At 38.8% G+C, this 18067-nt stretch overlaps 3 protein-coding genes across 5 annotated transcripts; all 3 read left to right on the top strand.

Annotated features, from left to right (window-relative positions):
* The first annotated feature begins 2052 nt into the window (after positions 1 to 2052).
* LOC103472724 (uncharacterized) lies at positions 2053 to 2894 on the top strand. Its single transcript, XM_081599629.1, has one exon. The coding sequence runs from the start codon at positions 2171 to 2173 to the stop codon at positions 2795 to 2797; it is 627 nt and encodes a 208-aa protein (XP_081455755.1). The 5' UTR covers positions 2053 to 2170; the 3' UTR covers positions 2798 to 2894.
* A 1587-nt stretch (positions 2895 to 4481) lies between these two features.
* Positions 4482 to 12544, top strand: LOC103472723 (signal-regulatory protein beta-2-like). Of its 3 annotated transcripts, XM_008422539.3 has the most exons (7): positions 6991 to 7087; positions 7157 to 7235; positions 10339 to 10500; positions 10604 to 11311; positions 11426 to 11542; positions 11609 to 11649; positions 11735 to 12544. In XM_008422539.3, the coding sequence occupies exons 3-7, from the start codon at positions 10446 to 10448 to the stop codon at positions 11873 to 11875; spliced, it is 1062 nt and encodes a 353-aa protein (XP_008420761.1). In that variant the 5' UTR covers positions 6991 to 7087; positions 7157 to 7235; positions 10339 to 10445; the 3' UTR covers positions 11876 to 12544. The 3 variants fall into 3 exon arrangements, with proteins under 3 accessions (XP_008420822.2, XP_008420761.1, XP_008420762.1); XM_008422540.2 differs by lacking the exon at positions 7157 to 7235; XM_008422600.2 differs by lacking the exons at positions 6991 to 7087; positions 7157 to 7235; positions 10339 to 10500; ... (2 more) ...; positions 11609 to 11649; positions 11735 to 12544 and adding exons at positions 4482 to 5008; positions 5110 to 5814; positions 5910 to 6026; positions 6100 to 6140; positions 6239 to 6459.
* A 3306-nt stretch (positions 12545 to 15850) lies between these two features.
* Positions 15851 to 17781, top strand: LOC103472766 (V-set and immunoglobulin domain-containing protein 2-like). Its single transcript, XM_008422599.3, has 5 exons — positions 15851 to 16275; positions 16378 to 17082; positions 17193 to 17309; positions 17385 to 17428; positions 17522 to 17781. The coding sequence occupies exons 1-5, from the start codon at positions 16221 to 16223 to the stop codon at positions 17651 to 17653; spliced, it is 1053 nt and encodes a 350-aa protein (XP_008420821.1). The 5' UTR covers positions 15851 to 16220; the 3' UTR covers positions 17654 to 17781.
* Positions 17782 to 18067: the final 286 nt, after the last annotated feature.

The following is an 18067-nucleotide window of genomic DNA, read 5'->3' as shown; positions in this document are numbered from 1 at the left end:
AGCTTGACTCATTAGGATCTGATTAAGAACCAGATTTGTTCTTTGTAATTTCTGTCCAGTAAAACTATTAATCTATAAATAAATAGACAGGTCTATACAAAGATATAATCCATGTTTCTGTCTCATATTTGTATGGCATTAAAAGGATCTGGAACTTTTGTTTTTCCACTGAAAGCTTTGGTTTGCACAATAAATGCCATGTGGGTGAAATTTTATGGTTGATACTCTGTTGTCCCATTCTCCTGAAGGCAGCACAGAGCTGCACCACCAGAAACCGACAAACCATGAAGAGAAGAAGAGTTATGATTAATGTAGTTACAGTTCTATCCATGTTTTTATGTTGCAGAGCTCAGTCGTTTGCAAATAGATCAAAGTTTAAACTGGCATGTTGAACATCTTTTATCTGGTCATTTTGTGCAAGATTTAACAACTAGAAAATGGCACAAAATAAGAATATTTTTTCCACTCTGATTGGCTGCTGTTAGGCCTACTAATTTTAACTTGAATGTTCATTGCATTTTTCATAGACGCTGTGAAAATAATTTCTATTCCCATTACTTTTTTGTTCTCTGGGAAATAATTTTTGATGATAAATACAGAAACAAGCATAAAAATCAAAATATCTACAATAGTGATAGTAATATTAATGATAAAATAATGGTCAGTGCAAAGTAGCCTGCAAATTGTTTGGTGGGGGCGGTGAGGGACCTGGATAAAGGCTAGGGGGACACTGGCCCAAAACCCAAAAAAGGTTGAGAAACACTGGTCTAAATAATACCTTCCAGTGAGCTCTGCTGTTCTGTTCACCATAAAGCCTGCCTGATGCCAGACTCAGCACACTTGGCGCTGACTTCACATGGCAATTTGACCAATTTGAAAGCCCAAAACAGCAGGCTTGAACTGCTCGATAATCCATTTGCAGTTGACACCATGAAATCTTTGCAATAACTTGACTGACCGCCGATGTAGGGACACACTGAACGCAAAATATGAGTTTGTGGGTGTTGCATAGTTTCCATGTTTCATCCATGATATGATGCCCCATCTGAATATCCAAGATGCTCAGATGCTCCTTTTGTTTGGAAATATGTGCTTGTGTAAGCGATTGCTCTTTATCATGAAGGTTAACAGAAAGCCCCACTGGAGTCGTTTCACTGATGAACACCTTCACTCCACCTGAAGATCCTATATTGAGAACCACATCACAAAACGCTGATGATGTCGTATCCAAGATGAGACACCAAGTATGTGACAGTTTAACTTCAGGATTCTTTTTATTGGTGGTGCTTGTTGCTTGTAGAAGAATATTTTTACGTAAAATTACTCAACAAATCCTGAAAATAGAACAAAATAAAATGAAGGGAACTAAAAATTTTTAAAAAATTTTATTATTGTTGTCTGTTGTAGGAATAATATAGGCTTTATTAGTGCCAGACTCTTTCGAAGGTAATTTCATTAAGTTTTCTACAGACATTGAACAAGTCCAGCCTTTGACTAGCAACTTTTTTTGTTTATTTTGGCCCCTTTCACACCCCTAATTTACAATATAGGGAATTCGACTATCACTTACCTTTATCCCACATATATAAAGACGTTGTGGGTCTTAAATAGCTTCTGAGAACACGGAATGTCAAATTTCCCCTAAAAAAAGTGAGATAAGCGACTCTCACGGAGATATTTTTTTCTGAACTTGTTTTTTCCCCCTGTCCATTTCCTTTAACCATTAACACTGAAAGCAGACAGTGATCATGTGAGGCTTGAGTCCATTCTGATTGGCTTGTCACAACCAGTCTTGTCTCTAGAAAGTAGAGCACAGTAAGAGATTCTATCAGAGAAGCAAAACCATTTAAAGAAAATGACTCCTCTAATGTTTATTGGCTATGTGACATGTCTGATCCTGGATACTTTGGGTAAGTTGTGACTTTTAAAAACTGTTTATAGTCTTCTCAATGCATACTGTTGTCTTCAACATGTTCCAACCTTAGCAGAAAGTAATTTGTGTGTTTCTTATCCATTTTCAGCTCATTTGGAAGCTCAGACATCGTCTCCGTCTTTGAATTTTGAATCGGTCAACATCGGCTCAAGTGTGACTTTAAAGTGTTTCCATAAAGAAACTGATGGAGTGATTTTCTACTGGTATAAACAAACTCCAGGACAGAAACCACAGCTGATGTCAGAGTTTTATACATATAAGACAAATGGCTCACTTAAGGGTGAATTCTGGAATGATCCACGATTTGAGCTGGAAACAGGCAAAAATAAAAACCACTTGAGGATCTCCAATCTGCAAATGTCAGACTCTGCTACTTACTACTGTGCAGCAGTTGATACATATCTGTATACATTTCTAGAGGGCATTACAGTCCATGTAAAAGAATCAAATCTGAACATTTGGACCTTGGTCGATCAGTCCAGATCTGAGATCATCCAGCCAGGCAGTTCTGTGACGTTGAAGTGTACAGTACAAAGTGGGACCTGTGATGGGGAACACAGAGTTTTCTGGTTCAGAAACTCTGAAGAACACCTTCCAGAGATCATTTACACCAATGGAGCCAGTGATGACCAGTGTAAGAAGAAGCCAACCACACAGGCACACAGCTGTGTGTTCAGCCTCACCATAGAGAGTCTGAACATGTCCAGTGCCGGGACCTACCACTGTGCTGTTGCCTCATGTGGACACATTCTGTTTGGAAAGGGGATGAATCTGGACTATGAGAGTAACAAATCTTTTTGCAAGGACTGTCTTACATTTCAAGAAGTGGTGAGAATGTACTCTGATGTTTGTAACACCTTGTAATCACTGTCTCTCTTCAGAAAAGTCTGACTCCCCCGTCCTGCTGTACGCCTTGAGTGGAGCTTTAGCATTCAGCATCATCATGGTGGTAATTCTGGCTACAAATGCAGATGTGAGCATGATTTTTTTTTTCTTATCATTTATCTCTGACATGTTTTACAGTGTGTTCAGAATATGAGAAGACTGCAGAAAGAGCACAAAAAATAAATTCAACATCAGGTCATTCAAAGAAAAGTTTGAACTTAATACGGAGTAGCGTCTCAGCAAGGCCTTATGGTGCAGTAGACTGTTTCAGATAAGATATGGCTATGCTGAAGACTCCAAGAAAAGTGGGGTTTTCAGCACCTTTGTTGGTGGTGCTGTCTTGATAATTAGAAGACGGTGCAACTCAGATATAAAAACCGAGAGTATATTTCGTTAAAAACTTATTGTATCTTATTGAAATTAAGAAGTTGGTTTGGTAAAAGATGAATGTGCTGATGAATTGCAAAATATCCTAAAAGCATTAGATTGTTATATTTAGGCCTGCATGTGTTGGTCCAACATAAAGCAGGTTGAAAAGAGAATATATAAATTATGGCGTATTTATGCAGTCACATATAAAACAATACCACAAGACAATACAGTGTTGTATTTGGCGTAAAAGTTACATTGTTCAAGACTTAACTCTATTGCTTGTTTTATCCAGGAGTCCAACGATGTACACAATCTCCATCATGCTGCCTTAAGAAGTAGTAAAATAAGCAGCTCAAGAAGGAAGAGGGAGGCCACTAGTGAAGTTGTGTACTCCAGTGTTGGGCCTCAGAACTGAAGTTGCTTCTTTGTGTTGTTAGGCTAACGTCTCAGGTAGAAACTCTTTGTTAAGCTTTTGACCAAAACATAAAAATTCCTATTCATTTAGTTGTAATTAAGCTTCACCTGTTAGAAATGGCCAAAGTAACCCCATCTCCTCTGTCACTATGCTTGTACAAACCTTTGAACTCATGTCTTTGTTAACATCAAGAAATCCCAAATAAAGATCAAAAACTATCTGCGAGTCTTTGAGTTTTACATCTCTACTGATAAAATCACAACTTTCTAGATTAAACCTGTGTCACTGATTTAGTCTGCAATACAGACTAAATCTGTATTTAGCGTATAAATACAGACTAAAAGTCTGCACACGCTACAGAGCAATGCAACCAGAACAACCCCGTTGACTGATGGTGAAGCAGAACCATCTATTCACACCAACAGCAAAACTTGAGATGAATAAAGTATCCAATGCATCAGGAAGTACATATTTTGTACTGTATATGTCTAAAATTAGACAATAAGGATTACAAATTCCAAATGTCATGTTACAAAAATAAATGTTCTCCAGTGTTGAGACTATGAACTGATCACTTATCAAGAGTCAGATGATGATATGTAGCTATTGATATGAGCACAAATCTGTACCACTGATTGTGAATATCTGAAGCGATGTTCTCAGTGTTTAAAGGAACTCTGCACTAGAGGCATTTCCCTCATAGTTTCTTCACGGTGCCAGGACCCTTCAATCAAGCTCTGATTTACTCAGCAAGACTTTGTGTGCCAATAAAATCATTTGTTTTTTGATCATCTTGCCTTCAGATTTTTCAGAATTATTAAGTGAGATAAGTGAGTATATTGAGCTCCACTTAACCCTCCTGTTGTCCTCATTTTGTGGCTGTGGTAGATTTGGCTGTTGTCAACAGGAGCCTTAGCTTCACGGAGCAAAGAAGATAAAGCTGGAAATGAAGGATGTAGACAACACTTGAAAGATAACATATGACTGAAGACTAGAAAGCAGAAGTTATCTTCTATTACAGAAACAAAAAGTTGTTTCAGGGAAGAAAGTGTTAAATGAAAAGAATAATAAAAACAAAGAAATTACAGAAAAAAAAATCAATGAAAAGATGCAGTGATGTCACAGTTTAGAATGAATTTGTATGTTTAAAGAAACATACAAAATTACTTTTGTACAATCTTTAACGATACAAGCAGAAATGGTCCATCAGTCTCCTCCTCATCTACCTTTTTTCACTCTGGCCTATAGGTGGTAGCGAACATGACATAACGTGTCAGATTTAGTGTTGTCTATCAAAAAGGAACAAAGGCGTGAAGTTTTCCTCATTCAGCTCGGCTCGTTGATCAACATGAGTCCTGGACAGTTTGCCGTCAGTCTTACATTTGTGTTATTGTTAAAAATTGGTAAGTTTTTTTCTTCCATTATAATATGAGTCTTTCAGAGTATTTCAGTATGTTTTACATGTTTGATTTAAGATATATTAATCCGTCTCTCCTTATCTCAGCTCAGATAGTTACCCAGGTCTCCTCATCTGTTCAACAAGACAGTCGATTTGTTTCAGTAAAAGCTGGAGAAAGTGTAACTCTGCAATGTTTTCATGACCCTGATACACCTGCCAGGGCTTACTGGTACAAAGTAACTTTGCGTCAAAAACCACAACTCATTTCTACTGTCTTCAAGTACGACCCCGAAGGAACTTTTCAAAGAGAGTTCAAAAATAATCCCCGCTTCACCCTAGACACTAAAGGAAATCTAAATAACCTGAGGATTACAAATCTGCAGCCCTCAGATTCAGCGACTTATTACTGCGTCACTGGGCATTCATTCAAGATTGAGTTTGATGGGGGCACCATCATTCACGTCGAAGAATCAGGATTAAACATCCAGGCTTTGGTCCAACAGTCAGAAACTGAGATTTTCCCACCAGGAGACTCTGTGACTCTGAACTGTACATTACAAACTGGGAGCTGTGGTGGAGAACACAGAGTTTACTGGTTCAGAAACTCTGAGGAACATTATCCAGGACTAATTTACACTCATGAAGGGAGCAACGATCAATGTGAGAGGAAACCTGGGGAACAAAGTAATACATGTGTGTTCAGTCTGCCTTTGAAGAACCTTACTGTGTCCAACGCTGGGACCTACTACTGTGCTGTTGCCTCATGTGGACAAATATTGTTTGGAAACGGGACGAACCTCAATGTGAAGAGTGAGTAACAACTTCTACTTTGTTTTCCATTCAAATACAGTTCTCTCTTTCAGACACTAAGTATTTGATCATGTGTTGTTTCTGTCTCTCTACAGCTGAGACAGACTCTGTGTATCTCCTGACAGGAGCTTTAGTATTCACCACATTTCTAAGTGTTTCACAGGCCGTGTTGTTGTTCATTCTCTACAAGAGAAACCACTCTGAAGACCCAGGTACTTCAACTACATATTACTAATACCTACAAACTGAAGACGGCATCAATAAAGGATATGTTATTCTTTTCAGACTCTCAGTCCAGAAGGTCTCCTTCAACAACCACTGCAGAAGTATTGTGCTTTTTTAAATAACATTTATGTCATTAGTACATTTTTCTTATTAATTAACAATTATTTTAAAATGACTTTCTTTCCTTTTTCATTTGTAGGGTGAAAACCTTCATTATGCAGCTTTGAAGATCGGAAGATTATCAGACCAGAAGAGCAGCAGATCAGCAAGGCAGAGAAATGAAAGGACTAACTGTGTCTACTCCTCTGCTGTTAAGCTGGAAAATTAAGTTTTCCTACCTTGTAAAGCAGACTGAACTAATCTTTAGTCTCTTTTATATATGCAATTTATTATTTCTGCTAACTTGTTTTCAAGTTTTGATGACGACCCGCCTGTTGATAATAAATTTACCACGAGAAAACAAAGCATGGCATGTCATGATGTCGTCTACAGGTACAATGTCAGCCACACACGTCGCCACAGACCCAGTTCTGTGACCTACATCGCTGTACGCCTGATGCCAACGTTGATTTTACAAATCAAAATGCTCCCTAATGGGCCTCACCAGAATACTCACTATTAAAAATAATTTTAATAAGACAACATGAGGTGCTAGCAACCAAATGAGGTATTTTAAGCAACTAACTACATCTTTAAAGACATTGTTTTTTGGGGTGAGGGTAGGAGGGAAGGCAGGTGCTCAGATGGGAAAAAAGGTCACCGTTTGTGGTTTGTGTAACCACCAACTGCTTTGGTAGAGTGAGATTTTTACAGGCACAGCTTAAAAACTATGTAAAACTATGTTTCAAACCAATACCCATGTGTCATCTGATGCAGATGTAGCAGGAAGAAGCCTGCCCCAATATTCAAAACACCTGGCCCCTAATCACCTCATGAGGGGTGGAGAGTATAAAGGCAGACTCTCACCTGGTTGCTTATGCTGGCATTTGGTCACACGTCGCTGGGAAGGTTGCTTGGGTAGCATGCAGGTTTTAAAGCTCTAACATCAGTAAGTAATGTTTCTCCTTTGGCATAAGACCTACAAATTCAGTATTTGACTTGAATTGTTTACATCTAGAAAACCACTGGAAGCTCCTGTTTGGTACTGGGGTGTGGCTGTAATTCACCCTCCCCAGTGCAGTTTGCACATAAAACGGGTATGTATTGTTTTATTGCACCCATACAGCTCCATAACACCAAAAATAATTTATATATAGCACATATTGGAAAGCTGATCCTCCTGCTGTGGGCTGGAAAGGATCCTCTGGTTTGGGGTGAAGTCATCCAGCTCTGGTAGGTGACAATGGTTTCCTCTGCCTTCCATTGTCTGAAAATCACCTACTAACCTTTTGATTTAATTCCAGCTCTGACACTGCTGCAGCTCACTGGACACCCTGCTGTTTTGTTTGTGTTTTCTCTTTTTTTTTGTTTAGTTTATCTTGTTTCATTGGTTGACCGTTTCATTTTTGCAACCGCTTTATTTAATCTGTTTTATTTATTTATTTTTTGGTCTCCAGTGAGCTGCAGCAGTGTCAGAGCTGGAATGAAATTGTTCAAAGTACAAGGTGGATAAAGTAAAGCAGTGCATCTTCTTTTAACAGGTAAATTGCCAGATATGTACAGTGCATAACAGACCAACCTGATATTCAGATCCATAATTTTTACCCAGTTTATGTTTCTGTTGATAAGAGACAGTTCCTCTCTGCATTCCACCAGAGAGATGTCCACTCACTAACAGACTGTCTTCAGGTTGTTGGGCTGTTTGTGACGTTTGGACGGAGACACCAACATGCTCCTCTACTGCATCGGACAGTTTTCAGTCTCTGAGTACCACAGTTAGTGTCGGTCTCTGGATCATAACAAACAAAAAACATAACAATGAGAAATGGAGCGAAGGAATACATTTTACTACAACTCTAACAACAAACCTCAATTACAAAAATGTAGGGTTTCAGAGATATTAACATATACATAATCATTTTTGGAGCTTGAAGGAGGGATCGGGAGGGGGAGGTTAGGCTGACGACTGGCGATTCATCCTCAACCAGACTGGTTCTAATATATACAAAAAGGCAATAAAAGGATTAAAACATGCTGCAAAATGTATGAGACACAACAGTGGGAATAATGCTCTCAACGTGAAAAAGGCTTTTACATTTTTTCAAAGGAAAACAAATCGATCAGGAAGGTTGATAAATCTGACCAATATGCATGTAAACGTTCAACATCATGAAAAAACATACTCCAGATTAGTATGGATCTGTTTAAGTTAGCCAATAATTTGATTAAATGTTCACTGGCTCGATTTTTTCCAACACTTATACTCCGCTAACATTCGGCATGCTAAGCTAAAAATGCTAACACCAAGCCGTGTGGCGAACGTGACGTTTATCATACAGGTTGAGCTCAACTCAAAATAATAGTTATAAACCATCTTAGAAAAAAATGACTCACCAAACGTGGTAAACACCTCAGACAGATGGAAAGTAAATAGTCCTGGAATGACTTGGCTTCTGTCGCTTCGCTTAGGTGGAAATCTATGATTCTGGGACGGAGTCAGTGAATTAACTCCTTCAGTGTTAGAGCTGCTGGTGGAGTTCAGAGTTAAGAAGTAAAGAGTTATTGATTCTATTTTAACACCTCTAGATTTGATACGGAAACACTTTGTTTTAACACTGGATTTTAACTACTAATAATATACACCCCAGAGTTACATAAACAAAATGTGACTCTATTAAGAGTAATGTTAGATGTTAGAATACCTTCCCAGAGCTGCTGTTTTGATATGAACTGCATCCCAGCCTCAGATCTTCTACTTGAGGAAACTCCAAAGGTTCTCAATAGGGTTGAGGTCAGAAGAGGATGGTGACCACACCATGAGTTTCTTCCCTTTCGTGACCATAAAAGGGGCACACAGGAATTCCTTGCAGCATTCCTGCGTCATGCTGCAAGGAACGACACAGTGGCATTCCTTGCAGCATGCATGAAGATGATTTTGCTACTGAAGGTATGGCTCTTCTTTTTGAACCATGAAAGAAAGTCATCAGTCAGAAAGTCCACACCTTCGGGGATTCTGAAGGGGCCGACCAGCTCTCTCCCCATGAATTCGGCCCAAAAAAATGATTCCACCACCTGCTTGCTGACATCACAGCCATGTTGGGATATGGTGACCATCCACCACCAATTCACCAATCCGCAGCAGTCATCAGTGAATAAGTCTGTTTAAAAATTAATCTTCATGTACGGCTGGGCCCACTGCGATCATTTCTACTTGTGAGCACTGGTTAGGGGTGGCCCAATAGTAGGTTCATGCACCGCAAGCCTCTGGAGGATCCTCCACCTTGAGGTTCCAGAGGCACCAGCAGCTTCAAATAACTTCAAATAACTATTTGCTGCTTTGCTACTGCATTTTAACAGCTGCTTTCTTAATCTGATGAATTTGTCTAACAGAAACCTTCCTCATTATGCCTTTATCTCCACAAACCCATCTTTGTTCTGAATCAGCCACAAATCTCTTCACAGTACGACAATGCTTCAGTTTTCGTTAAATATCTAATGTTTTCATACCTTGTCATATGGCACTACACTATCTGATGATTTTTGTCATCAGAGAGAACGTTTCTCTTTCCAATGTTGCTTGAAACCTGTTGCCCGCTTAATAATGTAGAACATCCTTCTTATGTAGATTTCCTTTAGTTCATTAGCTCACCAGACAAAGTAATCCACCCAGCTCTCTGAAATTAATAACAGTGATTCAAAAAGCCCTGAGACACAATACCATCTATAGATTGAATAGCACAACAAAAATGTTTATCTTTATGACACTTAAATCCAATTTGCACAATGATTTGGAACACAGTGTATAGGATGCGATAACACACTTCAAGTGAACAGATTTCACTGCAAACATTCAGACAGAAATTCACACAAAACCAAAGTCTTGATCTAATCTTACTTTAAAAGCATCATGCTCCATATTTTGTGTGTACTCTGCCTTTATAAGCGGCCACAGGTCTGACATGGTGGCAGCTTGTAAAGTGGTTTGGTGTTCTGATTTCTTTGTCTTTAAACATCAAAATAACACATTTTCAAAGTTGTAAGTGATATTTTTGCAAACAGAATTTAAACCAGAACATAACGCTAGAGGAGGAGTTTCCTTTGCCAAATGCAGCTAATTTTCCATGTCCTCTTTAAAGTTACAGCAGAAGTGACAAGTCTGTCTCCTACTCGTCTACCTTTTTTTTTCATTCTGACCTAGAGGTGGTGGTGATTGTGAGATAAGCTCCCACTTCTACTTTGTCAGTCAAATTTAGTGTAGTTGACAGAACAAAGACGTGGAGTTTTTCTCATTCAGCTCGTTGATCAAGATGAATCCTGGACAGTTTGCTGTTAGTCTTGCATTTTTATTCTCATTAAAATTTGGTAAGTTTATTTAATTGGAATTGTAATATGAGTAATATGAGTATTTCAATGTGTTTTTACATGTTTGATTTAAGAGATACTGATTCGTCTCTCCTTATCTCAGTTCAGACAGTTCACCAGGTCTCCTCATCTGTTCAACAAGGCAGTCGGTTCTTTTCAGTAAAAGCTGGAGAAAATGTAACTGTGCAATGTTTTCATGACCCAAATTCATCTTCAAAGTTTAACTGGTACAAACTAACATTGGGACAGAAACCACAACTCATTTCTACTGTCTACAAATTGGGATCAAATGGAGCTTTTTACGATGAGTTCAAAGATAATCCCCGCTTCATGGTGAACACCAAAGGAAATCAAAAGAACCTGAGGATTACAAATCTGCAGCCCTCCGATTCAGCGATTTATTACTGCATCACCGGGAATTCATTCAAGCTTGAGTTCGATTGGGGCACCATCATCCATGTCGAAGGATCAGGATTAAACATCCAGGCTTTAATTGACCAACAGTCAGAGACTGAGATTTTCCAACCAGGAGACTCTGTGACTCTGAACTGTACATTACAAACTGGGAGCTGTGGTGGAGAACACAGAGTTTACTGGTTCAGAAACTCTGAGGAACATTATCCAGGACTAATTTACACTCATGAAGGGAGCAACGATCAATGTGAGAGGAAACCTGGGGAACAAAGTAATACATGTGTGTTCAGTTTGCCATTGAAGAACCTTACTCTGTCCAACGCTGGGACCTACTACTGTGCTGTTGCCTCATGTGGACAAATATTGTTTGGAAACGGGACGAACCTCAATATGAAGAGTGAGTAACAACTTCAGCATGGCTTCTTCTTTATTTGTTTTTGCTATAAAAAAAGAATACTCTCTTTCAGACACTAAGTATTTGATCATGTGTTGTTTCTGTCTCTCTCTACAGCTGAGACAGACTCTGTGTATCTCCTGACAGGAGCTTTAGTAGTCACCACATTTCTAAGTATTTCACAAGCCGTGTTGTTATTCATTCTCTACAAGAGAAACCACTCTGAAGACCCAGGTACTTCAACAACATATTACTAATAATAAAGTCGGCTTCAATCAAAGCAATTTAACTTTTTTTCAGATTCTCAGTCCAGAAGGTCTTCTCCTTCAACAACCACTGAAGTAGATTTTTTTAATAACACTTATGTCATTCTCATTAATTTACAATTATTTTAAAATGAGCTTTTTTTCCCCCTTTTCTTTGCAGGATGACCTAAATGGGGAAACCCTTCATTATGAAGCTTTGAGGACCAGAAGATTATCTGACCAGAAGAGCAGCAGATCATCTAGGCAGAGAAATGAAAAACCTGACTGTGTGTACTCCTCTGTTGTAAAGCTTGAAAACTGATCCACGTTGCTCTTGCCTTGCAAAACAGACTGACAGTTCAGAAGCAACAATCTTTATCTCTGTTATATATGCAATTTACTTTTTCTGCTGACTTGTTTTCAAGTTTCCATGACAAACAGACTTCCAAGTCACCATTACATGGTGAGATTTTAAAGGAAATTCATTTTTGCAAGAATAGTTTGAGTTGTCTTACTGTGAATTCTCATCAAGAAATTAAATTTACCACAAAAAACACAAAAAAAACAAAGCATGGCGTGTCATGATGTCGTCTACAGGTACAATGTCACCCTCACACGTTGCCACAGGTCCAGTTCTGTGACCTACATCGCTGTAGGTCTGATGCCAGCGTTGATCTTAGAAATCAAAATGCTCCCAAATGGACCTTACCAGAAAACTCACTTTTAAATATAATTTTAATAAGACAACATGAGGTGCTACAAAGCAAACGTGAGGTATTTTAAGCAAATGACTGTCTTTATAGACATCTTTATTTGGGACTGGGGGCTAGAAGGGAAGTCAAGGCTGAGGTGGAAAAAAAGGTCGTCTTTTGTGGTATATATAACCACCAGCTGCTTTAGAAGTGGGAGGTTTTTTACAGGTTCAGCTTGAAAAACATGTCTACTTCTTTCAAATCAATAGCCATATGTAATCTGATGCAGATGTTTCATAATATCCATAACTCTACACACTGGTTTCACAAACAATCAAACTGGAAACAACACAACAATGTATCAATCAATCAATCAAATTTTATTTGTATAGCACATTTCAGAAGCAAGGCATTTCAAAGTGCTTTACATAATTAAAATAAAAACAGGGGCTGCACAGTTGGTAGAGCTGTTGCCTTGCAGCAAGAAGGTTCTGGGTTCGATTCCCGGCCCCGGTCTTTCTGCATGGAGTTTGCATGTTCTCCCTGTGCATGCGTGGGTTTTCTCTGGGTACTCCGGTTTCCTCCCACAGTCCAAAAACATGACTGTCAGGTTAATTGGCCTTTCCAAATTGCCCCTAGGTGTGAGTGTGTGTGTGTGCATGGTTGTTTGTCCTGTGTGTCTCTGTGTTGCCCTGCGACAGACTGGCGACCTGCCCAGGGTGACCCCGCCTCTCGCCCGGAACGTTAGCTGGAGATGGGCACCAGCAACCCTCCCGACCCCACTGAGGGATGAGGGTGCAGGAAAATGGATGGATGGATGAAAATAAAAACAGAATAAACAGTGAGAAAGAGAAAGATTAAAAAGATAAAAACATTAAAAGTTATGAAATTATGAAAAAGATTAAAAAAGATAAAAAGATAAAAACATTAAAAGTAAAGATAAATTCATTAAAAACATCGATCAACATCATACAAGGATGTAATGTAATGCTACATTAGCATCTATAAAATAAATAACCAGTTCAAACCCACAAATTCATAAACAAATCTGGGAAAAAAACACTTGTTGAAAGACCAGAGACTTGACATAGACTGTCTTTTGCTCAAAGACTCGATCCTGATGACCTCACTGGGCCTGATCTGAATGTTGTTCTCTGTGGCAAACAGGAAAAGGTCAAAGTGTTTCTTCTCCATTTCCTATTATCTTCTTGAAAATACACAGAAGCTGTAAGACACACTAATTGAGTTTTCTTTGTAAAAAACAACAAAAAACAGAGACCGTACATCAGCTTAAATTTAACCATAACCAATAAAAGAGTTATGAAATATTTACTGTGCAATGTTTTGTTGAGTAGAACACAAGTGTATATGCGCTCAACAAAAGGAACAAAAGATGCTCAAGGAACTTATGTAGCTACTTCTATTGTTTGAAGTTTTCCTACATCCTGTTAGGGAGCTGGGGTTTGGATATTGTTTGGGGTCTTCAGTTTCTCACAGTTTCCACCAGAGGGAGCCAGGAAGCTGCTGTGGAGGTTGGACCTACCAATCAATCTCACATGCCTGCTAATCATCTAGGCTTATCAGCCCGAGGATAAGAGGAGCTAGTTGCCAGTCCTTCGGTGCCTGAGTGTCAACCTAACATGATACTCTGACTCCTCTGTTGTCCCTGCGATAGTTTGGTCTTTGTGCTACTTTTTGATGATCTCTTGAAGTCACCTGTCTCGTCTCTGGTCACTCCCTGGATTCTCCTCCTCAAGTCAGTCTGGTTTCTCCTCACGATATAAAGACTCAAAGTAATTAATTCTGCTTCAAGCTCCACAATTGGCAAAGTTCCACTCCTTTTCCTCAATTCAAACTCTACGTATCCTGTCCGTCCTCCAACGTCTCCACCATCCAGCAGTAGCTTTCCTTGTATCATACCTAAGATCTCAATCACTATGGCAGTTCTAAGACTCCTCCCCTTATGGACTCATCATCATCGTCATCGTCATCGTCGTCGTCGTCGTCATCAGTAAAATCCTCATTTCTCCTGAACATTCCACCCTGACCTCTCCAAGTACTCACCACTCAGTCACTCTTCCTGATCCTTCCCTTGTTTCCAGATTTCCTGGACAAAGAAGCATGTTCAGTTGCATTGTTGTTCAATAAACTTCATTAATTTTCTCATCTGCCTCCTGAGAGTGTTCTGCACTTGGGTCAAAAGCTTACCTAAGACTATGACAAAGTGTACATGTTAGCAAACCTCCAAGCAGATCCAAATGGAAACCAACAGTGCACCATGTGTCCATAAGAAGAATCAATCAAATCACTCATCTATTTCTATCTGACTCTTCACACTGGTTTCTATCATCACCATATCAGTTTTTCAAATAAATATTTTGAAACCTTGTCTTTGCCTTGGCAGCGTTCTGACTTCTTGCTCTTGTAGATTAAATCCAGTAAAGATTCAACCAATCTCTGATTTGGGACATAAACCTTTGTTCTGTTTATGTCTCAGAAACTTTTGTTTCTGTAAACTGTGGAGACCTTCTCAAGCCACAGGTGTAGCTCTCCTTTGGTTTAGTCTCCAGTTTACTGCAACCAAACTACGGCTAGAGCTTTCATCAGTGTCCTCTGGAGGTAACAACCTTGGTTTCTATAGAAGATGTTCTAGTTTTGCTGGTGGAAGTTTGTAGAAAATATCTGAGAGGTTATATTTTGAGATTAATCTAAGTGGTAGAATGCAGTAGCAATTATGTCTGTAAACTTAAAACATTTCTTGCAACTAAATGTCATGGGTGGAGGTGATAGTGACTGCATCTACACTATGTGATCCAAAATTTACGGGTGATGTCTGCAGTTGATATATCCTCAAGTTCCAGAAAAATGTTCGACTGAAGCAAGTGCTACTATCATCAAAACAGACATTTGAGATAATAAAACCTGCCAGTCTGATCCTAGCAGCCTTTAGAAAGAAATCAAAGCACATTAGATCCTAAATGATCCAAAAGTGGGATGCCACTGGATACAATTTCTGAATGTATTTATCAAAAATGTATTGAATACTTTTAGAAAGTGTAATTCTTGACAACTTCTAAATGTCTCCTGCTTGGACAAACTAGTCAAATATGTATATCTCACAGGTGTGTTCTTTGACAATTATTTTGCACAAAGGTTCTGCAGGCACTTTCTGGACACTCTGATCTTCAGCTCTTTCCAAATATTGCCAGTTTGGTACTTTTTACAGTCTCAGTACATTTCGTTATCCAACCCTCTTCTCTAAGACAACACAAGCTTTCATTCTTAATAGCCAGCATGGAGTTTTAGGGTTGATGTGCAGAACCAGTCTTTCTCCCATGTGCAATGCCAATCAAAGAGTTCAGGTTTGGTGTCATCTGGCCAAACTATACTCCTTGTTCACATGACAGGTTATTAAAACTGTTGGTTGATTTTCCTAACCTAAGACACCCCACACATGACGATAAAGAAGTTGTAGGTTTGTTCCTATAGGATGTGGTAACCCATTTCAAATGAACAGATTTCACTCCAAACATTCAGAGAAATCTGAACATAAGTCTTGAACTAATCTTACTTTAAAAGCATCATGCTCCATATTTTGTGCGTACTCTGCCTTTATAAGCGGCCACAGGTCTGACATGATGGCCGCTTATGAAGTGGTGTGTTGTCTTTCTCTTTAAACAACAGTCATTTTCAAAGTTGTATGTGATATTTTTGCAGACAGAATTTAAACTAGAACAAAACACTAGAGGAAGGATTTCCTTCGCCAGATGCAGCTAATTTTCCATGTCCTCTTTAAAGATACAGCAGAAATGACAAGTCTGTCTCCTCCTCGTCTACCTTTTTTTTCATTCTGGCCTATAGGTGGTGGTGAACGTGACATAAGTTCTCACTTCTACATTGTCAGTCAATTTTAGTGCAGTCGATTAAAACGGAACAAAGGCGTGGAGTTTTTCTTCATTCAGCTCGTTGATCAACATGAGTCCTGGACAGTTTGCCGTCAGTCTTACATTTTTATTCTCATTAAAATTTGGTAAGTTTGTTTTTTTGGCATTGTAATATGAGTCAGAGTATTTCAATTTGTTTTTGCATTTTTGATTTAAGATATATTTTAATCCATCTCTCCTTACTTCAGCTCAGACAATTTACCAGGTCTCCTCATCTGTTCAACAAGGCAGTCGGTTTGTTTCAGTAAAAGCTGGAGAAAGTGTAACTGTGCAATGTTTTTATAACCCAAATTTAACTTCAAAGTTTGACTGGTACAAACTATCATTTGGACAGAAACCAAAGCTCATTTCTACTGCCTACAAGTATGAACGTGGAACTTTTTATAATGAGTTCAAAGATAATCCCCGCTTCACCCTAGACACTAAAGGAAATCTAAGTAACCTGAGGATTACAAATCTGCAGCCCTCAGACTCAGCGACTTATTTCTGCATATCTGGGCATTCATACAAGACTAAGTTTGATGGGGGCACCGTCATTCACGTCCAGGAATCAGTATTAAATGTTCAGGCTTTAATTGACCAACAGTCGGAAACTGAGATTTTCCAGCCAGGAGGCTCTGTGACTCTGAACTGTACATTACAAACTGGGAGCTGTGGTGGAGAACACAGAGTTTACTGGTTCAGAAACTCCGAGGAACATTATCCAGGACTAATTTACACTCATGAAGGGAGCAACGATCAATGTGAGAGGAAACCTGGGGAACAAAGTAATACATGTGTGTTCAGTCTGCCATTGAAGAACCTTTCTGTGTCCAACGCTGGGACCTACTACTGTGCTGTTGCCTCATGTGGACAAATATTGTTTGGAAATGGGACGAACCTGAACGTGAAGAGTGAGTAACAACTTCAGCATGGCTTCTTTATTTGTTTTTGCTAAAAAGAAAAGAATACTCTCATTCAGACACTAAGTATTTGATCATGTGTTGTTTCTGTCTCTCTACAGCTGAGACAGACTCTGTGTATCTCCTGACAGGAGCTTTAGTATTCACCACATTTCTAAGTGTTTCACAGGCCGTGTTGTTGTTCATTCTCTACAAGAGAAACCACTCTGAAGACCCAGGTACTTCAACTACATATTACTAATATACACAAAATCAAGACAGCATCAATAATAGGATATGTTATACTTTTTCAGAGTCTCAGTCCAAAAGGCCTTTTCCTTCAACAACCATTACAGAAGTATTGTTTTTTAAAATTCATAATATTCACATCAGTAGTAACATTTTCTTCTCAATTTACAATAATTTTCCATTGTTTTTGTCTGATGTCTAGGGTGACCTAAATGGTGAAAACCTTCATTATGCAGCGTTGAGAACGAGAAGATTAACAGATAAGACGAGCAGCAGATCATCAAGGCAGAGAAATGAACAATCTGACTGTGTGTACTCCTCTGTACAGATGTAAATGTGGATAATTTACCATCAATTAGTACAAACAAGATATGATTGCTTTGTATATCAGACCTGAAAAACTGTCGTTTTCTTTCTTTTGTTTAAATTCTATGCTATTTGTATTTGACTCTTTACTTATTTTGATGGTAAAATGTTTGAGCTAGATTATCATTATTATCCTTTGCAGACATTTTTGTCTACCTCTGACTTCTCATCAAGGAATCAAATTTACCACAAAAAAAAAAAGTATGTTATGTCGTGATGTCATCTCCTGGATTTCACCTACACACATCGCCACAGACCCACTTCTCTGACCTAAATCACTGAATGTCTGAGGTCAACAACGATTTTAGAAATTACAATGCTACATAATGGTCCTCACCAAAAAACACATTTTTAAAAATAACTCTGATACCGGAACATGAGG

This window comes from Poecilia reticulata, chromosome 18 (assembly GCF_904066995.2).
Source record: "Poecilia reticulata chromosome 18, P_reticulata-male-v2, whole genome shotgun sequence".
In the NCBI taxonomy this organism is placed as follows: Eukaryota; Metazoa; Chordata; class Actinopteri; order Cyprinodontiformes; family Poeciliidae; genus Poecilia; species Poecilia reticulata.
This window is presented reverse-complemented; position numbering and strand designations above follow the sequence as displayed.